We start from the raw sequence: 26,008 nt of genomic DNA, 5'->3' as shown, positions 1-26,008 counted from the left end.
TGTTGTTGTTGTTGTTTTTTGAGACGGAGTCTTGCTCTGTTGCCCAGGCTGGAGTGCAGTGGCATGATCTCGGCTCACTGCAACCTCTGCCTCCTGGGTTCAAGCAATTCTCCTGCCTCAGCCTCCCAAGTAGCTGGGACTACAGGCATGCACCACCACACCTGACTATTTTTGTATTTTTACTAGCTTTTCACCATGTTTACTAGGTTTCACCATGTTAGCCAGGTTGGTCTCAAACTCCTGACCTCAAGTGATCCACCTACTTCAGCCTCTCTAAGTGCTGGGATTACAGGTCTGTTAGCCACTGCACCTGGCCGAATATCATCACTAGATACTCTTAGAGGAGATGGCTAGTGCAAAGGCCCTAAGATGGGAGCAAGCTTGAAGTGTTTTCTTAATAAGAGCAAGGAGGCCAGTGTGGATAGAGTAGAGTGAGCAAAGGGGCAAGAGATCAGGGATGAGAGTAGAGAGTACTGGGGACCAGGTTATGTGGAGTTTTATAAGCCATTGTAAGGAATTTGGCTTTTCACTAAGTGAAATGAGGGGGAGCCATTGGAGAATTGTGAACAAACAGTGAAATGATCTGACTTCTGTTTTAAATAATTACTCTCACTACTGGGTTGAGAATAAACTGTAGGCAAGCAGTGATAGAAGTAGGGATATTGGTTAAGAGGCTTATGAGACCAGGTACAGTGGCTCACGCCTATGGTCCAAGCACTTTGGGAGGCTGAGGTGGGAGAAGATTGCTTGAGCCCAGGAGTTGGAGAACCGCTTGGGCAGCATAGCTAGACCCCATCTCCACCAAAAAAAAAAAAAAAAAAATGCTGGGCATGGTGGCACATGCCTGTAGTCCTAGCTACTTGGGAGGCTGAGGCGGGAGGATTGCTTGAGCCCAGGAGTTTGAGACCAACTTGGACAACATAGTGAGACCACCCCCCATCCCTACAAAAAAATTTTTTTTTGTTTTAAATTAGCTGGGCCTGGTGATATAGTATGGATATGCATCTATACTCCCAGGTACTTGGGAAGCTGAGGCGAGAGGATTGTGTGAACCCAGTAGTTTGAGGCTGCAGTGGGCCATGATTGCACTGCTGTACTCCCACCTAGGGCACAAAGCAAGACCCTGTCTTTTTTAAAAAAGGCTTATACGGTACCACAGATAAGGTGGATGTTGTGAGAAGTATTGAATTCTAGATATGTTTTTTAAGGTAGAGTAAGGATTTCCTGATGGCTTGTATGTAGAGTGTGCAAAAAAGAGTCAAGATAAGCCCTGATTTTTGGCCTGAGCAATTGGAAAGTTGGAGTGGGGAAGAATAGGTTTGTAGGGAATATCAAGAGTTTCATTTTGGACATATGATATCCAAGTAGAAATATGTAGTGAGGAGTTGAATATATTAGTCTGGAGATTAGAAGAGATATCTGGACTAGATATACATATTTGGGAGTTATTGACATATAGATGAAATTTAAAGCCATTAGATTGGATGAGATGCCCAAAGGAGAGAATGTAGATAGGCAAAAGGACTGAGTATAGTGAGGTCTGGAGCACTTCAATGTTAAGAGGTTGGGACCAGGGGAAGATGTAGCAAATGAGAAGGATTATCCATTGAGGTAAGAAGGAAATCAGAATAATGTGGAGGGTGGTGTCCTAGAAGCCAAATGAGGAAAATGTATCAAGGGCCAGGTGGTGAGCTATGGCATTGATAGGTCAAGTAAGATAAGGAGTACAGGTTAACTGTTGGCATTAGTAGTGTAGAGGCCACTGATAACCTTAACCAGCTGAGTTCTGTGAAATGATAGTGAAAGCCTGATTGCATGGTTTAAGAGAGAATGGGAAGAGAAGATTTGGAGATAGTGAGTATGGGCTACCCTGTGGGGGAGTTTTCAAAAAAGGTAGCAAGAAAAACAGGGTAGAAGATGACAGCAGACGTTAGGCTAAGGGATTACTTTTTCTTTTATGATCCAGTAGAAAGCAAAAATTTGATATAGGGGAATTGGGGAGAGGATTCTTGCAGGAGTAGACAAGAGAGGAAGGAATCTAGCAGAGGGATAGGCTTTAGATAGGAATATGGTTAGTTCATCCGTGTCAGAGTTTCTCAGCCTCAGCACTACTGGCGTTTTCGGCTAGACACTTTGTTGTGGGGGCTGTCCTGTGTATTGCAGGAGGTTTTAGCACCACTCCTCTGATTGCTGGATGCCAGTAGTACTGCTGTTCCTAGTTGTGACAATAAAAATGTCTGTAGACATATTAGTGATATAGTGGTGGAATTTGTGTTAAGTACTCTTTCATTGCATTGCTCCAGTGTTCTTTTTTTGTTGGCTTTTTGGTTTTGAGAGAGGGTCTGGCTCTGTCAACCAAGCTGTAGTGCAGTGGTGTGATCTCAGCTCACTTCAACGTCCATCTCCTAGCCTCCCAAGTAGTTGGGACTACAGGTGCACACCACTACGCCTGGCTAATTTTTGTATTTTTAGTAGAAACGGGGTTTCACCGTGTTGCCCAGGCTGGTCTCAAACTCCAGGGCTCAAGCAATCCACCTGCCTTGGCCTCCCAAAATGCTGGGATTACAGGTGTGAGCCACCATGCCCAGCCTTGCTTCAATATTCTTAAGGAGGTTGAAATCAGAGACATCAGCTGGAAGGGTGGATGGGGTTGGAGTGTGAGGTTGAGGAGAGACAATAATGTGAGAAGTAATCCCCTTAGGAGAGTGGGACAATGAATGGACTCAGCATGTAAACTTGGCAGCATTAAGGACTTGTTGAAGATCATAATGATTAAAATTAGATCAGTCATACTGGGCACAGTGGCTTCATGCTTATAGTCCTGGCTACAGGCCTCAGTCCCGGCAGAGGTGGGAGGATCCTGTGAGCCCAGAAATTTGAGCCCAGACTGGGCAACACACTAAGACCCCATCTCTAAAAAAATTTGATTTGGTGATTTTTCCCATCACATTTCAGCTACATGAGTGCAGGAAAGGAGTGAGCAAACAATTAGGTTTAACCACAGTTGCGATTTTTGCCTAACAAGTATGACAGCAAGAGAGGGACAAGGGAGATGAGTACCTATGCGGTTCAATGATGATAAGTTATTACAATGAGTGACCATAGGAGTTAGGCTAGGTAAAGAGGGAAGTGAGGCCTTTATGGAGAAAGGCAGTGACATGTAAGGGATAAGTGGTTTGGAGGGCACAGTGGGTTCAAGGATTGTTGGGTTTGAGATACTAGAGAAAATGAGGTAGAAAAACAATTTAAAAAAATTAAGATGGCAGGGCGTGGTAGCTCACGCCTGTAATCCCAGCACATTGGGAGGCTGAGGTGGGCAGATCACCGGAGGTCGGGAGCTTGAGATCAGCCTGGCCAACATGGTGAAACCTCGTTTCTACTAAAAATACAAAAATTAGCCGGTGTGGTCTCATGTGCCTGTAATCCCAGCTACTGGGGAGGCTGAAGCACAAGAATCATTTGAACCCGGGATGTGGAGGTTGCAGTGAGCCGAGATTGCACCACTGCACTCCAGCCTGGGTGACAGAGTAAGACTCTGTCTCAAAAAAAAAAAAAAAAAAAAAAAAGATGGTTTATAACTCTTACTCAACCAGTCTTACCTCTTGATGTATATGTTTTTTAAAATTTGTAGTTCTTTATGAAACATTTCTCCTAAGTATATTGCACAAGAAGGATGAAAGGTATGAGACTATTGGTTATTGTATTGAAAACACTTCCTCTTCCAGTTGGCAAGTATAAAACGGTACCAACTGTGAAGGACTTAAAAATATCTTTGGCCAGGCGCGGTGGCTCACACCTGTAATCCCAGCACTTTGGGAGGCCGAGGCGGGCGGATCACAAGGTCAGGAGATCGAGACCATCCTGGCTAACATGGTGAAACCACGTCTCTACTAAAAATATAAAAAATTAGCCAGGTGTGGTGGCAGGCGCCTGTAGTCCCAGCTACTTGGGAGGCTGAGGCAGGAGAATGGTGTGAACCTGGGAGGCGGAGCTTGCAGTGAGCCAAGATCACGCCACTGCACTCCAGCCAGGGCGACAGAGCGAGACTCCATCTCAAAAACAAAACAAAACAAAACAAAAAATAACTTCATCTGCTTTTCTACTCGTTTGCCAGGTGAACGAGGGATTCTTTTTTTGTTCTTCATTAATATTTGCAATAGTGAGGCAGACACTGCTTCAGACATCTTGCCTTTTTTGTGCATTATTTATGAAATTACTTGGCAATGATGCTCCTTGAAAAAGCGGCCAGTTTGTAAAAAAGCCTTCATATGTAGATGTTGAATTTTGCATTTCAAGGTCCCTTGATAATTTGGTAGTTTGAAAAAGCTGGGCTTTCTTGATTGCTTTGGTCTTATTCTTTACCTAGCATTTTTTCCCTAGCACAGGGCAATTGATTTATTTTCAGTGGTAGCTGAAACAAATATAAAATTAGATACTGTTTTTTGCAGTGGTCATAATTATCATTTTATAGTACTATAGTGTTATCCTCATCTGTGAGGAAACCAAAGAGATAAAAATGTCATTGGTTTTCTAAACGAGTTAAAGTGACTAAATGTAGACTTTGGATAAATGGGAACTTTTTCTTTCAAAAAATGATTCATTCTGATTATGAAAGTAATTGATATAATAGTTACACTTGGCAAAAAATTGGAAAATTCAACAGTATAGTGCTATGCATAGCAAGCAATGTAAATTTGAATTGTGAATGGAAAAAAGTACAGAATATTAATATATGCAAAAAATAAATTTGCATAAATTTCTCCTCCCATTCTCCTTTGCCCCCAAATCAATAAAGTATAGAATTATTTTCAAAGCTGGGGCCAAGTGAATTATAAACTCTGTGTTCTTGCCACATGGTGGCACCACTTTTGCAGGTAAATAGGATTAATTTTTCTGTTAGGATTAATCTTGTTTCATGTGAGTTTTGAGTTATGTGAGGTCTTTAGTTATGCATTCCTGGCATAAAATGTGACCGCTGAGATGAAGAACAAAATGAAAACCACCTATAATCTGACTACCCACAGATAATTGCTATTAGTATTTTGATATATGTGTATAGAAATATATTTTAATAGTGTTTTACATACTGTTTTATCCAGTTTTTTCATTTAGGAAAAATACGTGGTGACTAGATTATAATTATACAGTATTCTACCTTTTTTTTTTTTTTTTGAGATGGAGTCTCACTCTGTTGCCCAGGCTGGAGTGCAGTGGCATGATCTCGGCTTACTGCAACCTCCACCTCCCGGGTTCAAGCTATTCTCCTGCCTCAGCCTCCCTAGTAGCTGGGACTGCAGGCGTGTGCCACTATGCCCGGCTAATTTTTTTATTTTAGTAGAGACAGGGTTTCACCATGTTGGTCAGGCTGGCCTTGAACTCCTGACCTCGTGATCTGCCCGCCTCGGGCTCCCAAAGTGCTGGGATTACAGGTGTGAGCCACCGCACCCAGCCTTGTATTCTACCATCTTTATGCACCACAACTTGATCACCAATAATATCATAATAGGTGATTTCCAATTTTTTTCCTAGCATAGATATTTATAAATAAATAATTTTACAAATGAATATCCTTTTAGATGCATATGTGTGCACATACCTGGCTATCTTTTTAGGATTTCTTTTCTTTTTTTTCTTTTTCTTTTCTTTTTTTTTTTTTTGAGACGAAGTCTCACTCTGTCACCCAGGCTGGAGTGCAATGTCACGATCTTGACTCACTGCAACCTGTGCCTCCTGGGTTCAAGCGATTCTTCTGTCTCAGCCTCCCGAGTAGCTGGGATTACAAGTGTGGTGCCAACCACGCCCGGCTAATTTTTTGTATTTTTAGTAGAGACAGGGTTTTACCATGTTGGTCAGGGTGGTCTCGAACTCCTGACCTCAGGTGATCCACCCGCCTAGGCACCCCAAATTGCTGGAAATACAGGCATAAGCCACCACGCCCGGCCTTAGGATTTATTTTCTAAAGGTAAATGTATAGTGGGTTAAGGGGATATGCATTTTAAAGGATTCAAAGGATGGTTGGAGAGCATATTTCCCAGTTATTTTCTAGGAAGGTTGTCCCACTAGTCATATATGATATACCCCTAAACTGGGCAGTTGTTCTTTTAAGATCTTTAGCTTGTGAGATTATCTGAGGATTAAAAGCAGCTAAGATATAATGTGATTAATGATAATAAAAATTCAATAAAACTTTTTAGTTTTTGTGTAATGCAGTAAAAAGTTTGATTCCCGGCTGGGCGCGGTGGCTCACGCCTGTAATCCCAGCACTTTGGGAGGCCGAGGCGGGTGGATCACGAGGTCAGGAGATCGAAACCATCCTGGCTAACACGATGAAACCCCGTCTCTACTAAAAAATACAAAAAATTAGCTGGGCGTGGTGGCTGGCGCCTGTAATCCCAGCTACTTGGGAGGCTGAGGCAGGAGAATGGCCTGAACCCGGGAGGGGGAGTTTGCAGTGAGCCAATATTACACCACTGCACTCCAGCCTGGGCAACACAGCAAGACTCCGTCTCAAAAAAAAAAAAAAAAAGTTTGATTCCCTTACGGTACCAGAATATATATCAGGAAAAAACAACATATCTTCTATTATTCCTAAAATTTTCTTGACAAAATGTTGAGTCATTATGTGTTTTTCTGTTACATCCTAGACAGTACAATGTAGATTATAAACTGGAGACTTACTTGAAGATTGCTAGGCTATATCTGGAGGATGATGATCCAGTCCAGGCAGAGGCTTACATAAATCGAGCATCGTTGCTTCAGAATGAATCAACCAATGAACAATTACAGATACATTATAAGGTAACAGATAGTTGATTTGGAATTAATTATGTATTGGAGAATTATAACATACTAAGATGTTCCAGGACATCTGATAGATGCTCTTAAATATTAGAAATTGTTTCTCTGTTTTGTTTTTTTTTTAACTCTTGCTTTTTAATTTGTCCCCTAATTGAAACATTTTCCCTCTGTTAGGTATGCTATGCACGTGTTCTTGATTATAGAAGAAAATTCATTGAAGCTGCACAAAGGTACAATGAGCTGTCTTACAAGACAATAGTCCACGAAAGTGAAAGACTAGAGGCCTTAAAACATGCTTTGCACTGTACGATCTTAGCATCAGCAGGTAAACACGTAATAATTTATACTTAAATGAACAGTTATCTTTACTTAATAACTTTAGGTTGGTTACTGTTGGAAAATTTAGCAAGGAACTATTCTTCAAAAGGATGTCAAAAAAGGTAAATGTAGTTTAAGTGTTTAAAAACAGAAATAAAATGATTTGTTAAATAATTTAATATGCTTATATCAGCCTATTATGCATATGTGTTAAGAATAGTTAAAAGAGGGCCGGGCGCAGTGGCTCACGCTTGTAATCCCAGCACTTTGGGAGGCCGAGGCGGGTGGATCACGAGGTCAGGAGATCGAGACCATCCTGGCTAACATGGGGAAACCCCATCTCTACTAAAAATACAAAAAATTAGCCGGGTGTGGTGGCAGGTGCCTGTAGTCCCAGCTGTGGGGGAGGCTGAGGCAGGAGAATGGCGTGAATCCAGGAGGTGGAGCTTGTAGTGAGCCGAGATCGGGCCACTGCACTCCAGCCAGGGCGACAGAGCGAGACTCTGTCTCAAAAACAAAAAAAAAGAATAGTTAAAATAGATAATGTAAAGTTCTAAAATTTCACTAAAGAAGTGGATATCAACTTAAGTGAGAATTATGCAGAGTGAAACAAAAATTAAAATCTATAGATTGATGAAATGATAATTAATGCACTGCTTTTGGGTTTTTTTTTTTTTAACCTTCAAGCCTTAGTTTTAGCCCTGGCATTTATCCTTTTCTTCAATACGTGTAACAAATATTGTTTGTTCTTTTTACTGAATTTTAGCATGTAAATCACTTATGAAGTAGAATGGGTATTAAGAGGAAATGCTAATTCTAAACCATAGCTTTTCTTAAATTGCTCTATCACCCAGGCTGGAGTGCAGTGGTGCAGTCACTGCTTACTACAGCCTCAATCTCCTGGGCTCAAGTGATCCTCCCACTTCAACCTCCCAAGTAGCTGGGACTACAGGTGCACACCACCATGCCTGGCTAATTTTTTTGTATTTTTCTAGAGATGGGGTTTCTCCATATTGCCCAGTCTGGTCTTGAGCTCCTGGGCTCAAGTGATCCACCTGCCTTGGCCTCCCAAAGTGCTGAGATTACAGGTGTGAGCCACCATGCCCATCCCATTTTATTCTTTATAGACTAGTTCTTATTTATTTTATTTTTTGTTACTGAAAAGGCAGTACATGAACATGGTACTGCTTCTTTTTCTAAAGAACTTTTACTGGTTTCTTACCTATCTTTCAATACAAATGGTAGCATATACACACTTTTGCAACTTGCCTTTTTATTGTAACTGTATACATCATAGTGATCTTTACATGTCAGTACATATAACTCATTCTTTTTGGTTTTCTATTGTCTGGCTTTATCATAATTCATTTAGTCAGTCACAACACTATAGTGATTATGCACATGTATGAGCATATGTATAGGTTAACTTTCTGGATCCAAAGGTACATACTTTTGAATTTTTGATAGACGTTCCACATTGCCCTATACTATTACACTCCAAACAAAAACATTCATGAGCACCTGATTTCTTACACAGGTATTATCACATTCTTTTATCTTTTCTGATCTGGTAGATGAAAAACAGTATCTCACTTTAGTTTTAATTTGTATTTATGAATGCTCTTGAGCATTTTTCGTATGTTTAAAAAAATTGTTGAAAAATCTGTATTTCTTTATTGAGTGAATTATACATTTATGTTGACTGGCCATTTTTTGAGTTGTTTGTCCTTTCTTGGTGGCTTGTGGAAGCTCTTTCGATATAAAGGAAAATTAAAATTTTTCCTAACTTGTCATCTTTTTGGTTTTGTTTATGACATTTTTGCCATGCAGAACCTTTTAGTGTTTACTTAATTACATTTATTAATCTTTCTTTAATGGCTTCAAGGTTTTGTTGACTTGCTTAGAAAAGTCTTCCCTACTCTGAAATTATATGTAGTTTTAAATCCCCCCATGTTTTCTTTCAGTACTTTAGGTTCTCAAATTTCTTGGTGTCAGGACCCCTTTACACTCTGAAAAAGTACTGAGAACCGGAAAGCTCCTGTTTATGTAGATTCTATCTACTGATTATTAGAAATTAAATGAGTAATTTAAGACAATTTATTAATTTATTTTAAAGTAACAATAATAGACCCATTACATATAAACATAAATGACATACTTTTATGAAAAACAATTATATTTTTCCAAAGCAAAAAATGTTACTGGGAATGGAATTGTTTTACATTTAAAAATTTTTTTCAATGTCTAGCTTAATAGGAAACAGCTCAATTCTTCTTCTTTTTTTTTTTTTTTTTTTGAAACGGAGTCTCACTCTGTTGCCCAGGCTGGAGTGCAGTGGCGCCATCTCGGCTCACTGCAAGCTCAGCCTCGCAGGTTCATGCCATTCTCCTGCCTCAGCCTCCCGAGTAGCTGGGACTGCAGGCGCCCGCCACCACACCTGGCTAATTTTTTGTATTTTTTAGTAGAGACGGGGTTTCACCATGTTAGCCAGGATGGTCTCGATTTCCTGACCTTGTGATCCGCCCTCCTCCGCCTCCCAAAGTGCTGGGATTACAGGTGTGAGCCACCGCACCCGGCCGAAACAGTTCCATTCTTATAGGTACTGCCGCATTCCCTCCGTTTTAATAGGTTGTTTTAGTTAAAGTATATGAAGAAAATTCAGCCTCACACAGATGTGTAGCTGGAAAAGACAAGCACATTTTAATTGCATTTTCAGGTAATTGTGGATATTCTTTGATAGTATACTTGACAGATGGTATAGTTCTTTTTTTTTTTTTTTTTGAGATGGAGTCTCGCTCTTTCGCCCAGGCTGGAGTGCAGTGGCGCTATCTCGGCTCACTGCAAGCTCCGCCTCCTGGGTTCACGCCATTCTCCTGCCTCAGCCTCCCGAGTAGCTGGGACTACAGGTGCCCGCCACCACGCGCAGCTAATTTTTTTTTTTTTTTGAGACGGAATCTTCCTCTGTCGCTCAGGCTGGAGTGCAGTGGCACGATCTCGGCTCACTGCAAGCTCCGCCTCCCAGGTTCAGCCATTCTCCTGACGCCAGGCTAATTTTTTGTATTTTTTAGTAGAGACGGGGTTTCACCGCGTTAGCCAGGATGGTGTCGATCTCCTGACCTCGTGATCTACCCACCTTGGCCTCCCAAAGTGCTGGGATTAAAGGCATGAGCCACCGTGTCCGGCCGACAGATGGTATAGTTTCTTACAGATTAGTTGCAATGTGGAATCTGAAACCATATCAATAAGTTTTTTGCATTCCATGACACGAAAAATTCTGTTTTCTACTTTCTTTAACATAATAAGTTAGCAGCCATTAAGAATCCTTGCTTGGGGCCAGGCGCGGTGGCTCACGCCTGTAATCCCAACACTTTTGGGAGGCCGAGGTGGGCGGATCACTGAGGTTGGGAGTTTGAGACCAGCCTGACTAACATGGAGAAACCTCGTTTCTACTGAAAATACAAAATTAGCCGGGCGTGGTGGCATATGCCTGTAATCCCAGCTACTTGGGAGGCTAAGCCAGGAGAATCATTTGAACCCGGGAGGCAGAGGTTGCAGTGAGCCGAGATCGCGCCATTGCACTCCAGCCTGGGTAACAGGAGCGAAACTCTTGTCTCAAAAAAAAAAAAAAAAATAATAATAATCCTTGCTTGGGTCATTCATTACATTCTATGTTACAAAATGGTGATTTGCTCATTCTATTCTTCTGCATGAACTTTTTTTTCCTTTTTTTGTACTTTTATTTTGAACTTTTTACTTTGTACTTTTTTTTTCTGCATATTTTCTGTTGGTATGATATGTACACAGGAAAAGTACACATGAAAAGTATACAGCTTGATGAATTTTCACAAACTGAACACCTCCATGTAACCAGCATCCAGAACAAGAAACAAAATATTGCCAACACCCCTCCTTCTTTGTGCTTTCTTCCAGTCACTAGCCCCAACTCCTAACCCTACAAGAATAATGACTAGTATATATTAGCCTTCTTATTTTTTTATAAATGAAATCATATAGTGTATTCATTCTTGTCTTCTTTTGCTCAAATTTATGAAATTTATCATTATGGCTATGTGTATTTGTACATTCTTCATTTTCCTTGTTATTTAGTATTCCATTGTATGAATATACCACAATTCATTTATCTTAATTTCTTATTGGCTGCTAGGAATAGAACTGCTATGAACATTCTTGTATATTTGACACAGCTTTTTATTTATTCAGGGTATGACAATCAATTACAATTGTTACTCTTTTTGATGTTTAAATTGTTCCAATCATGACTAGATTATGTCTTTTTTTTTTTTTTTAGATGGAGATGAGGTCTTGATATGTTGGCCAGAGTAGTCTGGGCTCAAGCAGTCCCTCCATCTTGGTCTCTCAAAGTGCTGGGATTATAGGCGTGAGCCACTGTGCCTGGCCAGTTACGTCTTTTTGACATGGCCCCATTAATCTTTGAATACTTCCCTGCGAATTAGCAGAAAAAGGAACTTGGATTTATCTTGTATTTTGCCTGCCTCAGACTTGAAATCAGCTATTTTTCAAGGATCCCTAGTTCTTTTTAATGGGCTACCAAGATATGGACAGTAGATATGCTCATTGCTTCTGGGTGTCATTGTGTTTAGGCTCTTTTGGTATAAAGAGCTAGAAACACATTTAGAAAGAAAACCGTTGTTGATAGGATCATTTTCATGAGTTTGATTTTTTTAATGTTATCAGTTGTCACTAAAGTTCCTTAAAAATATAAATTGAAACTATGAATATTAAGTCTCCTATCAGATAAATATTTTTTCATCTTTTATAAATTTTTATTAACGAAATAATTAATGTTTATTGTAGAAGTACAAATAAGAAAAGGAAAATCGAAATCACCTGTTCTTCCAACCACTTGTAACATTTTGGCCCGAAATTCTTCATGTATGACTGTATAGTTGCTCTTCTTTATCTGTGGATTCCATGTTTCTGAATTATCCTCCTTGGTAAAATTTATTCATATCCCCAAAGTCAATACTTGCAGCACTTCCACTGTCATTTGCAGATACGTGCAGGGTGGACAAACATTTGAATGTCCTTACACATGTTTCCACCCGAGGTTGAACATGTAGATTCCCTGCTTGTTTTTTTACTTTTATACTGTACACAAATGTCCTTTTCATGGTCTGTTTAAGATCATGTTTTTCACACTTTCGTTCTGTTACCAGTGATTTTGCTATTTAAAATGGCACCCAGCCATAGTGCTGAAGTGCTGTCTGGGGGTTGTTCTTAAGTGCCCTATGGAGAAAATACGTGTGTTAGATAGCTTCATTTAAGTATGATTTATAGTGTTGGCTGTGAGTTCAATGTTAATGAATCAACAATATATATTAAATAGGATGTCTCTATACAGAAACACACATAAAACAAGGTTACAGATTAATTCATTGACAAAAATGTTGTGACCAGATGCTCACAGGAACCTAGCTTTGTATTCCCATAGGAGCAGCAGTTTAGTGTTTGATAATTCAGCGTCGGCAGTGACTGCAGACCATAATTACCATGAATAATGAATACTGGCTGTATATTTAGTAGACAAAAATGAGGTCATAAGATAGGTTTTTTTTTTCCTAAAGAAACATTGTGAAAATAACATTGTGAAATTTGATGCTCATTTATTTCTCTTAGGACAGCAGCGTTCTCGGATGCTAGCTACTCTTTTTAAGGATGAAAGGTGCCAGCAACTTGCTGCCTATGGGATCCTAGAGAAAATGTATCTAGATAGGATCATCAGAGGAAATCAACTTCAAGAATTTGCTGCTATGCTGATGCCTCACCAAAAAGCAACTACAGCTGATGGTAATGATCCTGTCTTATGTGTATATGGTAGTCAATATTTAGGTACAGACTAGTGAAAGTCATGTTAAATTAGAAGTATCTTGCTATCTTTTAATAATAATTCTATATAACACTTCCTTATAAAAAAAGAGGAATTGTTTTTATTTTTATTTAAACTTTTTTTTTTTAATTTATAAAATTTTTTTTGAGACAGAGTCTCGCTCTGTCACCCAGGCTGGAGTGCAGTGGCACAATGGCATGATCTTGGCTCACTGCAAACTCCACCTCCTGGGTTCATACCATTCTCCTGCCTCAGCCTCCCGAGTAGCTGGGACTACAGGCGCCCGCCACCACGCCTGGCTAATTTTTTGTACTTTTAGTAGAGATGGGGTTTCACCACGTTAGCCAGGATGGTCTCGATCTCCTGACCTCGTGATCCGCCTGCCTCGGCCTCCCAAAGTGCTGGGATTACAGGCATGAGCCACCATGCCCGGCCTATTTTTTATTTTATTTTTTGAGACAGAGTTTTACTCTTGTCGCCCAGGCTGGAGTGCAATGGTGCGATCTCGGTTCACCACAACCTCTGCCTCCCGGGTTCAAGTGATTCTCCTACTTCAGCCTCCCAAGTAGCTGGGATTACAGGCATGCGCCACCACGCCTGGCTAATTTTGTAATTTTAGTAGAGACGGATGTTGCTCAGGCTGATCTCGGACTCCTGACCTCAGGTGATTCGCCCCCCTCAGCCTCTCAAAGTGATGAGATTACAGGCGTGAGCCACAGTGCCTAGCAATACAATCCTTTTAACTGGGTATACTGCTGTACTACTTAAAAAATATATATTATGGCTGAGCATGGTGGCTCATGCCTGTAATCCCAGCACTTTGGGAGGCTAAGGCGGGAGGATCTCTTCAGCCTGGGAGTTTCAGACCAACCTGTGCAACATAGTGAGGCCTCATCTCTACAAAATATAAAGAAAAACAGCTAAGCATGGTGGTACATACCTGTGGTTCTAGCTACTCGGGAGGCTGAGGTGGGAGGATTGCTTGAGCCCAGGAGGTCAAGGCTACAGTGAGCCGTGATTGCCCCACTGCACTCCGGTTTCAGTGACAGTGTAAGACCTTGTTAAAAAAAAATTGTGATAAATATATAAAACATAAAAATTACCATTTTAACCATTTTTCGGTGTGCAGTTCTGTGGCATTAAGTACTTTCACATTGTTGTGCAGCCATCACCAACATCCATCTCCAGAACTTTTACATTTTCCCAAACTGAAACTCTGTACCTATTAAACAATAACTCCTTATTCTTGCCTCCCCTCTGCCTGCTGTACTACTTTTTGACATGGGATAGATTGGGAGAGGAACAGACTGAGGAGAGAAGTTTTTCTTTTTTATTTATTTTTTGTTAGTTACAGTCGTGCTCTGTTGTCCAGGTTAGAGTGCACTGGTGCAATCATGGCCCACTGCAGCCTGGAACAAAGTAACTGGGACTGCAGGTGCACACCACCATGCCCGGTTAATATTTTAATTTTTTGTAGAGTTGGGGGTCTCACTGTGTTGCCCAGGCTAGTCTTGAACTCCTGGCCTCAAAGAATCTTCCCACCTCAGCCTTCCAGAGCACTGGGATTACAGACATGAGCCACTGTGCCTGGCTAAGCAGTCCCTTTTTTTTTTTTTTTTTTACTTTTTGAGACAAGGTCTCACTCTTTTGCCCAGGCTGGCGCTGGCATGATGCCATAGCTCACTGCAGCCTCGACCTCTTGGGGATCCTTCCACCTCCACCTCCCCAGAAGCTTAGGCGTGTGCCACCACACCCTGCTAATTTTTAAATTTTTTTGTAGAGACAGGGTCTCTCCATGTTGCCTAGGCTGGTCTTGAACTCCTGGGCTCAAGCAGTCCTCCCATCTTGGCTTCCCAAAGTGCTGGGATGATAGGGGTAAGCCACTGCACCTGCCTGCTTTTTTGAACATATTAAATTTGAGATATTTATAAAATTACTGGATTGGATATTTAATTTAGGTAGTTGGCTGTGTAAGTCTGAATTCAAAAGGGAGATTTCGATTAGAGATATGTGTCTGATCATTATCAGCATTTTGATGGTATTGAGACAATGTAGGATAAAAAGAGATGAAGGTGCAAAATTAAGCCCTCTAATATTTGAGAGAAGGAAAAGAAGGAGGAAGCAGCAAGGTAGACTGGGAGATAGGAGTTAAGTGAAAAACTAGCAGATCGTGGGTGGAATTCTGGAAAAGGAGAAGTGAGGCATTGTAAGAAAAAGAGGTTCTCAGAATACTTCCCTTGAAGTCTCCAAGTATATTTTGTCCCCTGCACTCATTACAGTAGTTAAATGTTCAGCAGAAATATGTAAGCATTGGGTGAGCCCAGTGGTCTAATACATTCAAAGTAGGACCTTGGGTCCAGAACATTATGAGATACTGTATGACCTCACTTAAAAGAGGATTCTATGCCTGATCTTTCAGGAGGGTTAGCCTGATCCTGGGTCTGGATCTGGATATTTCTCACATTTGCCTTGGTTTGATGCTCCTGGAGTGCCCAAAAGAATAGAGATCACTTTATCAAGCTTGCAGAACAGGTTGCATGATTGTTGTGCTGCTGCTTGCTAGTAAAAGTTTATGCTTGTAGAAAAAAAAGTTAATGGGCTGGTGCCGCGGCTCATGCCTGTAATCGCAGCACATTGGGAGGCCCAGGTGGGCGCATCACTTGAGGGTAGGTGAGAACTGCCTGGCCAACATGACGAAACCCTGTCCCTACTAAAAATACAAAAAATTAGCCAGGTGTAGTGGTGCACACCTGTAGTCCCAGCTGCTCAGGATACTTAGGCATGAGAATCGCTTGAACCTGGGAGGCGGAGGTTGCAGTGAGCAGAGATTGTGCCACTGCATTCCAGTCTGGGCAACCGAATGAAACTCTGTCTCAAAAAAAAAAGTTAATTTGATAGCCTGAAGAAGCAAGATTCTAAACCCAAAGGGGTTAGATCTATATGCTTAATAATTACTTGCCAATCACTCATTTGCTAAATATTATTTTTATTTAATTGTACATTAATGAAACTACATCATATATTGGCTGCTTTTAAAATTTTGATCAGAGGAGTTAAAGAGGATGAGTTATTACATGCCTAGACATTTTCAGAAAAAATGATGCATCTTTTTAGAGTATAAAACTAGTTTCAAACTTGTAACTGTCTTATTTATGTTTAAGGTTCCAGCATCTTGGACAGAGCTGTTATTGAACACAATTTGTTGTCTGCAAGCAAATTATATAATAATATTACCTTCGAAGAACTTGGAGCTCTTTTAGAGATCCCTGCAGCTAAGGTATCTTCTTGATTCCAATACATTTAAAAAAAAAGTTAAGAGATGAAACTATTAAAATAATGAGAAAATAAAATAAATGTTGGAAACAACATTTATTATCTTCCAACAAGATAAATGTTGGAAACAACAACAGAATTACACCTAAAAAGCCACAAGTAAATACATTCTTTAGAAGTTAAAATAGGCCTAGTCTAGTGTTTATTAGTGGAATTGTCTTAGTGTTTTTTGGTGTTTTAAATTGTGTTTTGTGATAAAGTGACCTAGAATAGAAGTCTTTCAGGAGTTTCAGGTTATGACACCCATTTTCTGAGAATGTCTTTGTTTGGTGTCTGTTTAAATCCAACAAAGTACCAATGACATTCAGAGAGTATTGCAGGTATCATTTACAAAATATTCTCTTAACTTTAAATAAAATTCAGCAACCTTACTTTTAGCTAATTTATAAACCTTAAAAGTCATGCAGTTATGGGTCGCATCCCCTTTTCTCTGGCAGTGAAATTTTTTGTCTGTTTATTTTTTTATTTATTTTTTGGACAGGGTCTTGCTCTGTCACCCAGGCTGGAGTGCAGTGGTGTGATCATAGCTTACTGCTGCTTCAGACTCGTGGGTTCAAGCAATCTTCCTGCCTCAGACTCCCAAGTAGCTGGTACTACAAGTACACATCACCACGCCTGGCTAATTTTTTTGTTTGTTTGTTTTCCCCTGAGACGGACTCTAGCTCTGTTGCCCAGGCTGGAGGGCAGTGCTGCAATCTCGGTTCACTGCAACCTCTGCCTGCCAGGTTCAGGCGATTCTCCTACCTCAGCCTCCTGAGTAGCTGAGATTACACCACCATGCCCAGCTAATTTTTGTATTTTTAGTAGAGGAACTGTGTTGGCCAGGCTGGTCTCAAATTCCTGACCTTATGATCCACCTGCCTCAGACTCCCAAAGTGCTGGGATTACAAGTGTGAGTCACCACGCCCAGCCCTTTTTTTTTTTTTTTTTTTTTTTTTTTTAAAGAAACAGGGTCTTGCTATGTTGCCCAGGCTAGTCTTGAACTCCTGGTCCCAAGTGATCCTCCTGCTTCGGCCTCCCAAAGTGCTGGGATTACAGGCATGAGCCATTGTGCCTGGCATGGCAATGAAATTTTAATTAGAATTTTCTAACAATTCCTTTACTTGTACACATTCAATACACAGTAAAGGAAGAACAATTTGGGAGTCAAGGTTTAAGTTACCATTAAAAGAGACTTTCTTCTTGAGGCTTTAAGGTACGATCTCTTGCTGAGACTATTGGAGGTGAATATATTTTTAACAATAAATGCTAGTCACAATCTGTTCAGGACTGATAGGATTGATTGTGAAGATGGTCAAAATTAATAAATGACCAGGTCACAATCCAGTTTGCTTATGCATAGTAAACATTAGGTATGTCTTCAGGAGTTAGGTAGTAGACCTTTTGCTTTCTTTTAATTGTCTTTTAAACCCTTTCAATTTCTTTTTGAATTTCACCATCTACCTTTCAATTTTTAAAGAGTTTCTGGGGTAGCAAATACTGTGGAAATTGAAATAAAATAAGAAAAACTAGTTTGTTTGGGTTTTTTTGAGGTGTGGATCCTAGTAAGAAGAAAAATTGATAGTTTGCTTTTGAGCAGAGGAGAAAATGGTAGTTACATTCTTGTCCAAAATCTCACAAGAAAAACAGATCCCAGTTAACTTAAAATAATGGCTTATGCACAGCAAGAATTGGGAAATAGCCAGATTTACAAGATTTACTCTTCTAGTGGCAGATTAATGTATATGTAAAGTTTAGTGATGGTAGTTAAACCAGAAGCTTTCCGTTCTCTTTTCATATGTGAATAACTAAAAGATATGATAAAGTTTCTGAGAGTTTTTTTTTCCCCCAATAGGCGGAAAAGATAGCATCTCAAATGATAACCGAAGGACGTATGAATGGATTTATTGACCAGATTGATGGAATAGTTCATTTTGAAAGTAAGAGGTTTTGTGTATTTCTGTCATAATGAAATAGCAGTGAACTGTTATATTTGTGATTAAAACATGTTGGACAGTTTCCTTTGACTCAGAATCTTACTACTGGAATGAGCTTATTTCCCAAAGAAATAATTTAAAATAATTTTTAAGAAGTTATATTCATGAGGCTGGGCATGGCGGCTCATGCCTGTAATCCCAGCACTTTGGGAGGCCAAGAAGGGTGGATCACTTGAGGTCAGGAGTTTGAGATCAGCCTGGCCAACACGGTGAAACCCTGTCTCTACTAAAAATATAAAAATTAGCCAGCTGTGGTGGCAGGCACCTGTAGTCCCAGCTACTCAGGAGGCTGAGGCAGGAGAATCACTTAAACCTAGGAGGCAGAAGTTGCAGTGAGCCGAAATTGCAGCACTGCACTCCAACCTGGGTGACAAAGCGAGACTCTGTCTCAAAAAAAAAAAAAAAAAAAATTATATTCATGAATCTACTTACTGCAGGATTTTCTATGTTAAGGAAAAATTTGAAACTCAAATTGTTGTATCAGTTCATTCATTTATGCATCAAATATTTATTGACCACATACCATGTATCAGGCATATGGAAATGACAGTTGCATTTCCTATTCAGCAACTCATTAAACTAATGGAGGCAGACAGGTAAGTGGATCCCTTGACTTTTTCATTGTCTAATACCTTCCCAGCTCCTTATTCCCACCTCATTTACACCCTGGACCTTGCTGTACCCAGAACTTTTCCACTTGCAAAATTTTTATTTGAAATATCTCACTCTGGCCATAACCTTTTTCTTGTTTCTCTAGTGGTCTGTGGTCTGTCTCCGTTACTCCCAGTTCAATTCTTCCTTGACCTTATTGGAGTTTCTGGTCCATTGACTCTTCTGTTTTCTTCCAGTTAGCATAATCTTTTTTGTGCTGGAGAAGAGTCAGGCATCAGACAGGCTGATACCTCTCTAAATTCGAGGTCACAGGTCCTCAGCACTACATAGGATTCATGGTACATTTCTGTAGTCCACTCTTTTTCCTACTTTGCAATGACTATTTCAGGTTTGGTTTTTCTTAAATCTCTGACTTTTCTCCCCATTTATTCTCAGTAGAAAACCTTGTTTCCTATTTCAAAGGGGAAAAAAGCCATCAGTATGAAATATTTTAATTTCCTTTTTTAGTTTTTTTTCTCTCATTCAATTTGAAATTTTAACTTCTTTATCAGATGTAGAAACACTTTAATTTTAGATGTAGATGTGAATCTTTTTCTTCCTTCGTGTTTTACTGCAGATGGTTTCCGTCACCCTGTCTGGTTGTTCCACTTGGGCTTTGGACCTTTTCTCTGATCCTTTCCCTTTCCCCTCCCACCAAAAAACACTGGTTTAGGAACCTGAGGTTAGCAGTTATTTTTGTCTGATTTTATCCTTTTTTTCCTACTGGCTTCTTTCCATCAATATTTACACATCCTCAGGACTCCTTCATTTTAATGAAAATCCTTATATCTTCCAAATCTCATCTTGACTTTTCAACATATCAAATAGTGTTGATCTCTCACTACTTTTTGAACCTTCACCCCACCACCACAGCTTGACTTTTGTCATCTCTTCCATCCGATTCTACTTTTCCTCTTATATCTCCAGCTATCCTTCATAGTCATCTTTGTAGAATCTGTAGTACCTTTAAATTTAAATACTAGTTACTTAGGGCTTAATCCTAGACCTTTCCCCACTTATGCTACTGAGTTTCCATGGGTAATCTCATCTATTTCCTTTGATTCAGTTACCGTCTCTGCATAGACAATGCCTACATTCACCTTTCTAGAGTGATTCTAAGTCCCAGCCCCATGGTTCTAGTTTACTACTAAGGTGTTTCTACCTGATTGCTTCATGGGCATCTTAGCATGAACATATCAAAAACTGAATTTATTATCTTCCCTTCCTGTGTGTCCCCCACGACTAACCAGCCAGCCATCCCGAAACTGTATTGTTAGCTTTCTCCAATATTCCTTATCCTTGGGCTCAAACCATCCTCTCACCTCAACCTCCAAAATCCCTGAAGTGCTGGGACTATAGGTGTGAGCCACTGTACTGGGTCCTTTTCTTCATTTCTTACTATCACAAACCTATTCTGAACCCTACTATTATAACCTCTTCAGGTGTTGAGAAATAACCTCTTTCTTTCCTTCTCATATCTACAATTGCTCCTTTCTAGTTCAGTTCCCTAGTACAGCTGGAGTGATTATTTTCTTTTAAAAAATGCAAGCATAAAAAAGAAAGAAACAAATAGTTAAATCATGTTATTCTTTTGTTTACACTGTGATGAATGTGTTCCCCATTGCTTGTAGAACAAAGTTCTACAAAGTCTCCCAAAAGCTGGTCCTGGTCCTTTCTAGCTTTCTCTTGCATAAGTCTTCTTTTTATTTTTTTCAGCATTGCAAATTCTTCCCCCTATCAAACATTCTGAAATATTTACCCCTTTCCAGCCATCTTCTCTTTGTCCCATGTCTCAATTTGAATATCCTTAATCAGTAATGATTTTCCTGACTCTCCAGATTAGATATGGCTTTAAATTATATATTCTCATGTCAGCCTGAATTTCTTCCTAGCATTTATCTTAGTTATTTTCAGTTGTGTAACTATTTGTCTAAATGTCTGTTTCTGTTTTCAAGTTAAGCTTCCTGGTGATAGGTATTAAGTCTGTCTTATTTTCCATGGTACATCCAACATCTGTTCCAGTGTCTGGCACATTGTAAATGAGAAATAAGTGTTGAATAAACAAACACAGCATATGATGAGTAATATAGCATTTCCCCTTCTGTGCATTAATGTTGCTTGTCTATTTCCTCCCTTCCCTCACACCTCTCTTTCTGGCCTTCCAGTATCAATTTGCTGTAGCTTTTGTTATAATGATTTTTTTTTTTTTTTAAGAGACAACTCGCTGTGTTGCCCAGGCTGAGGTGCAGTGGTATGATCATAGCTCACTGTTGCCTCAAACTCCTGAGCTCAAGCTGTCCTCCTGCTTCAGCCTCCCTAGTAGGTAGGAAGGACTACAGGTGTACACACCGCACCTGGCTAGTTGTTTTTCTTCTTGAGATGGGGTCTTGTGGTGTTGCCTAGGCTGGTCTTGAGCTCCTGGCCTCAAGTGATCCTCCTGCCTCAGCCTTCCAAAGTGCTAGGATTATAGGTATGAGCTATTGTGCCTGGCTTTTTTTTTTTGAGATGGAGTCTTGCTCTGTTGCCAGACTGGAGTGCAGTGGTGCAATCTCGGCTCACTGCAAGCTCTGTCTTCCAGGTTCATGCCATTCTCCTGCCTCAGCCTCCCGAGTGGCTGGGACTACAGGCGCCTGCCACCACGCCTGGCTAATTTTTTGTATTTTCAGTAGAAATGGGGTTTCACCGTGTTGGCCAGGATGGTCTTGATCTCATGACCTCGTGATCCGCCCACCTCGGCCTCCCAAAGTGCCGGAATTACAGACGTGAGCTACCGCTCCTGGCTGCCTGGCTGATAATTTTAACTTTATCTGTAATATGTGTCACAAATATTTTTTGCCATTCTGTCAGGTTTTCTTTTTCTTTTTCTTTTTGAGATGGAGTTTCTTTCGCTCTTGTTGCCCAGGCTGGAGTGCGATGGCTCAATCTCGATTGACCACAACCTCCACCTCCTGGGTCCAAGCAATTCTCCTGCCTCAGCCTCCCAAGTAGCTGGGACTACAGGCATGCACCACCACGCTCATGCACCACCATGCCCGGCTAATTTTGTATTTTTAGTAGAGACAGGGTTTCTCTATGTTGGTCAGCCTGGTCTTGAACTCCCAACCTCAGGTGATCAGCCTGCCTCAGCCTCCCAAAGTGCTGGGATTACAGGCGTGAGCCACTGCACTGCACCCGGCCGAATTCTGTCAGGTTTTCTTCTGGAAGACAATGCATAACATAAACACATTTTTAAATTTTTTTGCACTCAAATAGGTCAATGTTTTATTTTATGGCTTTTGAATTTCCTGTATTGATTAAGAAAGTCTCTTCTACCTTGGAATAAAACTAGTGTTTTCCTAAATTTTTCTAATATTATTTTACATTTAGGAATTTAATCCATCTACAGTTCATTTTTGTGGATAATTTTAGGTTATGGTCTAGTTGTTTTTTTCTAGGTGAATAGCCAATTATCCAAGTATCATTTATTAAATAAAACATCCTTTCTGATTAAATTGTGATCTTTGACATATCTGATTAGGTTCCACATATATGTTTGCATCTATTTCTGTACTCTGTTTGGTTCCACTGATCTGCAATAATATGGTAATAAACAAATTTATAATAAATTTTAGTATTGGTAAAGCAACTCCTGCTTCCCACTACTTTTTTTTGTTAAATTGGAATTCACATGGGCTGGGCACAGTGGCTTACGATTGTGACCCCAATGCTTTGGGAGGTTGAGGTGGCAGAATTGCTTGAGCTCAAGAGTTCAAGACTAGCCTAGGCAACATAACGAGACCCCATTTCTACAGGAAAAAAGAAAAAAAGAAGGAAATTCACCTAACACAACAGTAGCCATTTTAAAGTAAACAATTCAATGGCCTGTAGTATATTTACAGTGTTGTACAACCTCTATCTCTGTCTAGTTTCACAACATTTTCATCTTTCCAAAGGAAGCCCTTGCCCTTTAAGCAGTTACTCTCCATTCCTTCCTTCCCCCAGCTTCTGGCAACCACCAATCCATCTTCTGTCTCTGGATTTACCTAGTCTGGATAGTTCATATAAATGGAATCATACAATATGTGACATGTGACCTTTTGGCTGATTTCACTCAGCATAGTATCTTTAGGGTTCATCCATGTCATGGCAGGTAATCAGCGCTTCATTCATTTTTATAGCCGAATAGCATTTCATTGGATGTATATACCTCAATTCCACCACTGGTTTTCATTTTCAGAATTATCTTGGCCATTCTCAAACACCAATTTTTTTATGTTAACTTTAATAATTTTGGCCTGGTTAGAAAGCAAAATAGAAAAAAAAAAGGGGGGGGTTGTCTTTGGGATCTCTTTAAATTTATTTATTAAAGGAGAAGGATTGATATTTTTATGTTATTGTATATTTCCACCTGGGAATGTGATTTGTGTCTACTCAAGTTATCTTTTGCCCTTTATTAAGATTTTATAGGTTGCGGCTGGGCGTAGTGGCTCACGCCTGTAATCCCAGCACTTTGGGAGGCTGAGGCGGGCGGATCACGAGGTCAAGAGATCGAGACCGTCCTGGCCAACCAACATGGCGAAACCCCGTCTCTACTAAAAATACAAAAATTAGCTGGGCGTAGTGGTGCATGCCTGTAGTCCCAGCTACTTGGGAGGCTGAAGCAGGAGAATCCCTTGAACCTGGGAGGTGGAGGTTGCAGTGAGCTGAGATCGCGCCACTGCACTCCAGCCCAGGTGACATAGTGAGACTCCGTCTCAAAAAAAAAAAAAAAAAAGATTTTATAGGTTGCTTTTTCACTAAATATGTGCCCTTTTTTGTAAATTTTGGTGCTGTTTTGAATGGGACATTCCTCTCAATTTTTTATTTCTAACTATATAGTGTTGGTATAGAGAAAACCCTGGTGGATTCAAGATGACTTTTTTTGAGGGATTTAAATGGTATGATATTTATCCTTCAGTCAAGTACAGATTTGAATGTGTAAACAGACTTGCTTTCCCCAGTAGGTGGCAGTGTCTTAGGAATCTGCAAGCCTTGGTGATGAAAAGACAGCCTCAGTCTTTTTTTGTTGTGGTTGAGGTTGTTGGGTTAGTCGGTTTTATTTCGTTTTCACTAGTAGTAGTAATAACATGCATCTGTATGTATTTGTTTTGTTTTGTTTTATACCTTGTGCCACTAATTTGGGTACTTTTGAAATGCTAGAAATTTAAAAAAAGAAAAAACACTTTTCTTAACTGCTGTTTAAATAGCTTAGTTTTATTAGCCAAGATTTTTTAGAGGGTTTTTTTTGTTTTTTTGTTTTTTGTTTTTTTTTTTGGAGATGGAGTTTCACTCTTGTCGCCCAGGCTGGAGTGCAGTGGTACGATCTTGGCTCACTGCAACCTCTACCTCTTGGGTTCAAGCGATTCTCCTGTCTCAGCCTCCCGAGTAGCTGGGATTACAGGCGCCCGCCACCATGCCCGGCTAATTTTTGTATTTTTACTTTTCTTTTTTTTTTTTTAATTCTTTAATTTTTGTATTTTTAGTAGAGACACGGTTTTGCCATGTTGGCCGGGCTGGTCTCAAACTCGTGACCTCAGGTGATCCGCCTGCCTCGGCCTCCCAAAATGCTGGGGTAACAGGCATGAGCCACCATGCCTGGCCTGAGTTTTAGACTTTTAAAAGCTAATAGAAGTATTGGCTGGATGCGGTGGCTCATACCTGTAATCCCAGCACTTTGCAGGCCAAGGCGGGTGGATCATGAGGTCAGGAGTTCAAGACCAGTCTGGCCAAAATGGTGAAACCCCATCTCTACTAGAAATACAAAAATTAGTCAGTCGCAGTTGGCAGGTGCCTGTAATCTCAGCTGCTTTGGAGGCTGAGTCAGGAGAATCGCTTGAACTCAGGAGGTGGAAGTTGCAGTGAGCCGAGATCCTGCCACTGCAGTCTAGCCTGAGTGACAGAGCAAGACTCCATCTCAAAAAAGAAAAGTATTTATTGTTTTTATTTTTTTTGAATAGCTTTTTTCTGTTTTTTAGGTATTTAAAAGGAACATGCCTGTTCCAAGAATAGGCATGTAAAAAGTATATATCTTTTAACTCACAGTTGCTGTGAATACAAAGGAATAATTTTAATTTTGTACATTTTTTTCCCCTTAGCACGAGAAGCCCTGCCAACGTGGGACAAGCAGATCCAATCACTTTGTTTCCAAGTGAATAATCTTTTGGAGAAAATTAGTCAAACAGCACCAGAATGGACAGCACAAGCCATGGAAGCCCAGATGGCTCAGTGAATCCTTGCAGAACTTCTGTGCACATGACATCTTTTTCCATGTTGTGCAGATCAGTTTCACTATCTCCAAAGCAATTGCATCATGACCTTATACATTTCAATCCCTTTTATGCTGGATTCCGTTTAAAGAAGACATTATTAGAGCAGGAAGTACAAGCATTTAAAAATATGTAGTTCCCATATATTTCAGGGTCTCTGTGTATTAAGCTAACTCAGATGTTTTGAAAGCTTTTTCTTTAAACAGAGGTGAAATATCTGTGGCTAAAAAGTTTGAGATTTGTGATAACTTTGTAGTCATGTAAAACTTAAGTGCTTCATCCTCTCCAAATGTGGTTATTCTAATAAATGGAGAAATGAGCCAAATAAAAGTAGTACTTTGTTTTTAGTTAGCGAAGAGTATTTTGTTCCCTTTTCCTTCAGTTCAGCAGACATTGATTTATGCCCTATGCTAGAAATACAAAGATGAGTCATAATGCCTGTTCTCCAGGCATCCAAAGAGTCAAAGAGCCAAGAGACAGTAAGTTTAATACTTGTATTTGCTCCAGCTACTAGAGCACACAGAGAGTAGCTCTTCAGTTAGGAGAGAGAAGTCAGGGAAGGCTCCACAGAGGTTTATTTTAGCTGAGCTTTATAGAAAAACATGGGGAAAGGACTTGAAAAAGTATGTAGGTGACTTTTAGTATCAGCTCCAACATGTAAAGAGCTTGGAAGTCGTCACATCCCTCCTCACAGCAAAAACAAACAAAAAACTGTACAGATTGGAATATCAATGGCTTTTCTTAGATCCGTGGAAGAATTAAAGTCATAGGACAAACCA

At 40.1% G+C, this 26,008-nt stretch overlaps 1 protein-coding gene across 3 annotated transcripts in view; it reads left to right on the top strand.

Annotated features, from left to right (window-relative positions):
- COPS4 (COP9 signalosome subunit 4) overlaps positions 1-25,559 on the top strand; it is a 42,071-nt gene extending 16,512 nt beyond the window's left edge. The window contains exons 5-11 of one of the 3 annotated variants that reach the window (XM_034958551.3): positions 6,645-6,798; positions 6,973-7,123; positions 12,775-12,945; positions 16,147-16,262; positions 18,153-18,237; positions 22,927-23,074; positions 25,059-25,559. In XM_034958551.3, coding sequence (XP_034814442.1) covers positions 6,645-6,798; positions 6,973-7,123; positions 12,775-12,945; positions 16,147-16,262; positions 18,153-18,237; positions 22,927-23,074; positions 25,059-25,119 — 886 coding nt within the window. In that variant the 3' untranslated portion in view covers positions 25,120-25,559. The remainder of the gene's footprint in view (positions 1-6,644; positions 6,799-6,972; positions 7,124-12,774; positions 12,946-16,146; positions 16,263-18,152; positions 18,238-22,926; positions 23,075-25,058) is intronic. The other 2 variants (XM_003832250.5, XM_003832251.4) reach the window with 2 other exon arrangements.
- Positions 25,560-26,008: the final 449 nt, after the last annotated feature.

This window comes from Pan paniscus, chromosome 3, assembly GCF_029289425.2.
Source record: "Pan paniscus chromosome 3, NHGRI_mPanPan1-v2.0_pri, whole genome shotgun sequence".
NCBI classification, from domain to species: domain Eukaryota; kingdom Metazoa; phylum Chordata; class Mammalia; order Primates; family Hominidae; genus Pan; species Pan paniscus.
Note: the sequence above shows the minus strand (reverse complement) of the source record. Positions and strands in the feature narration are given on the sequence as shown.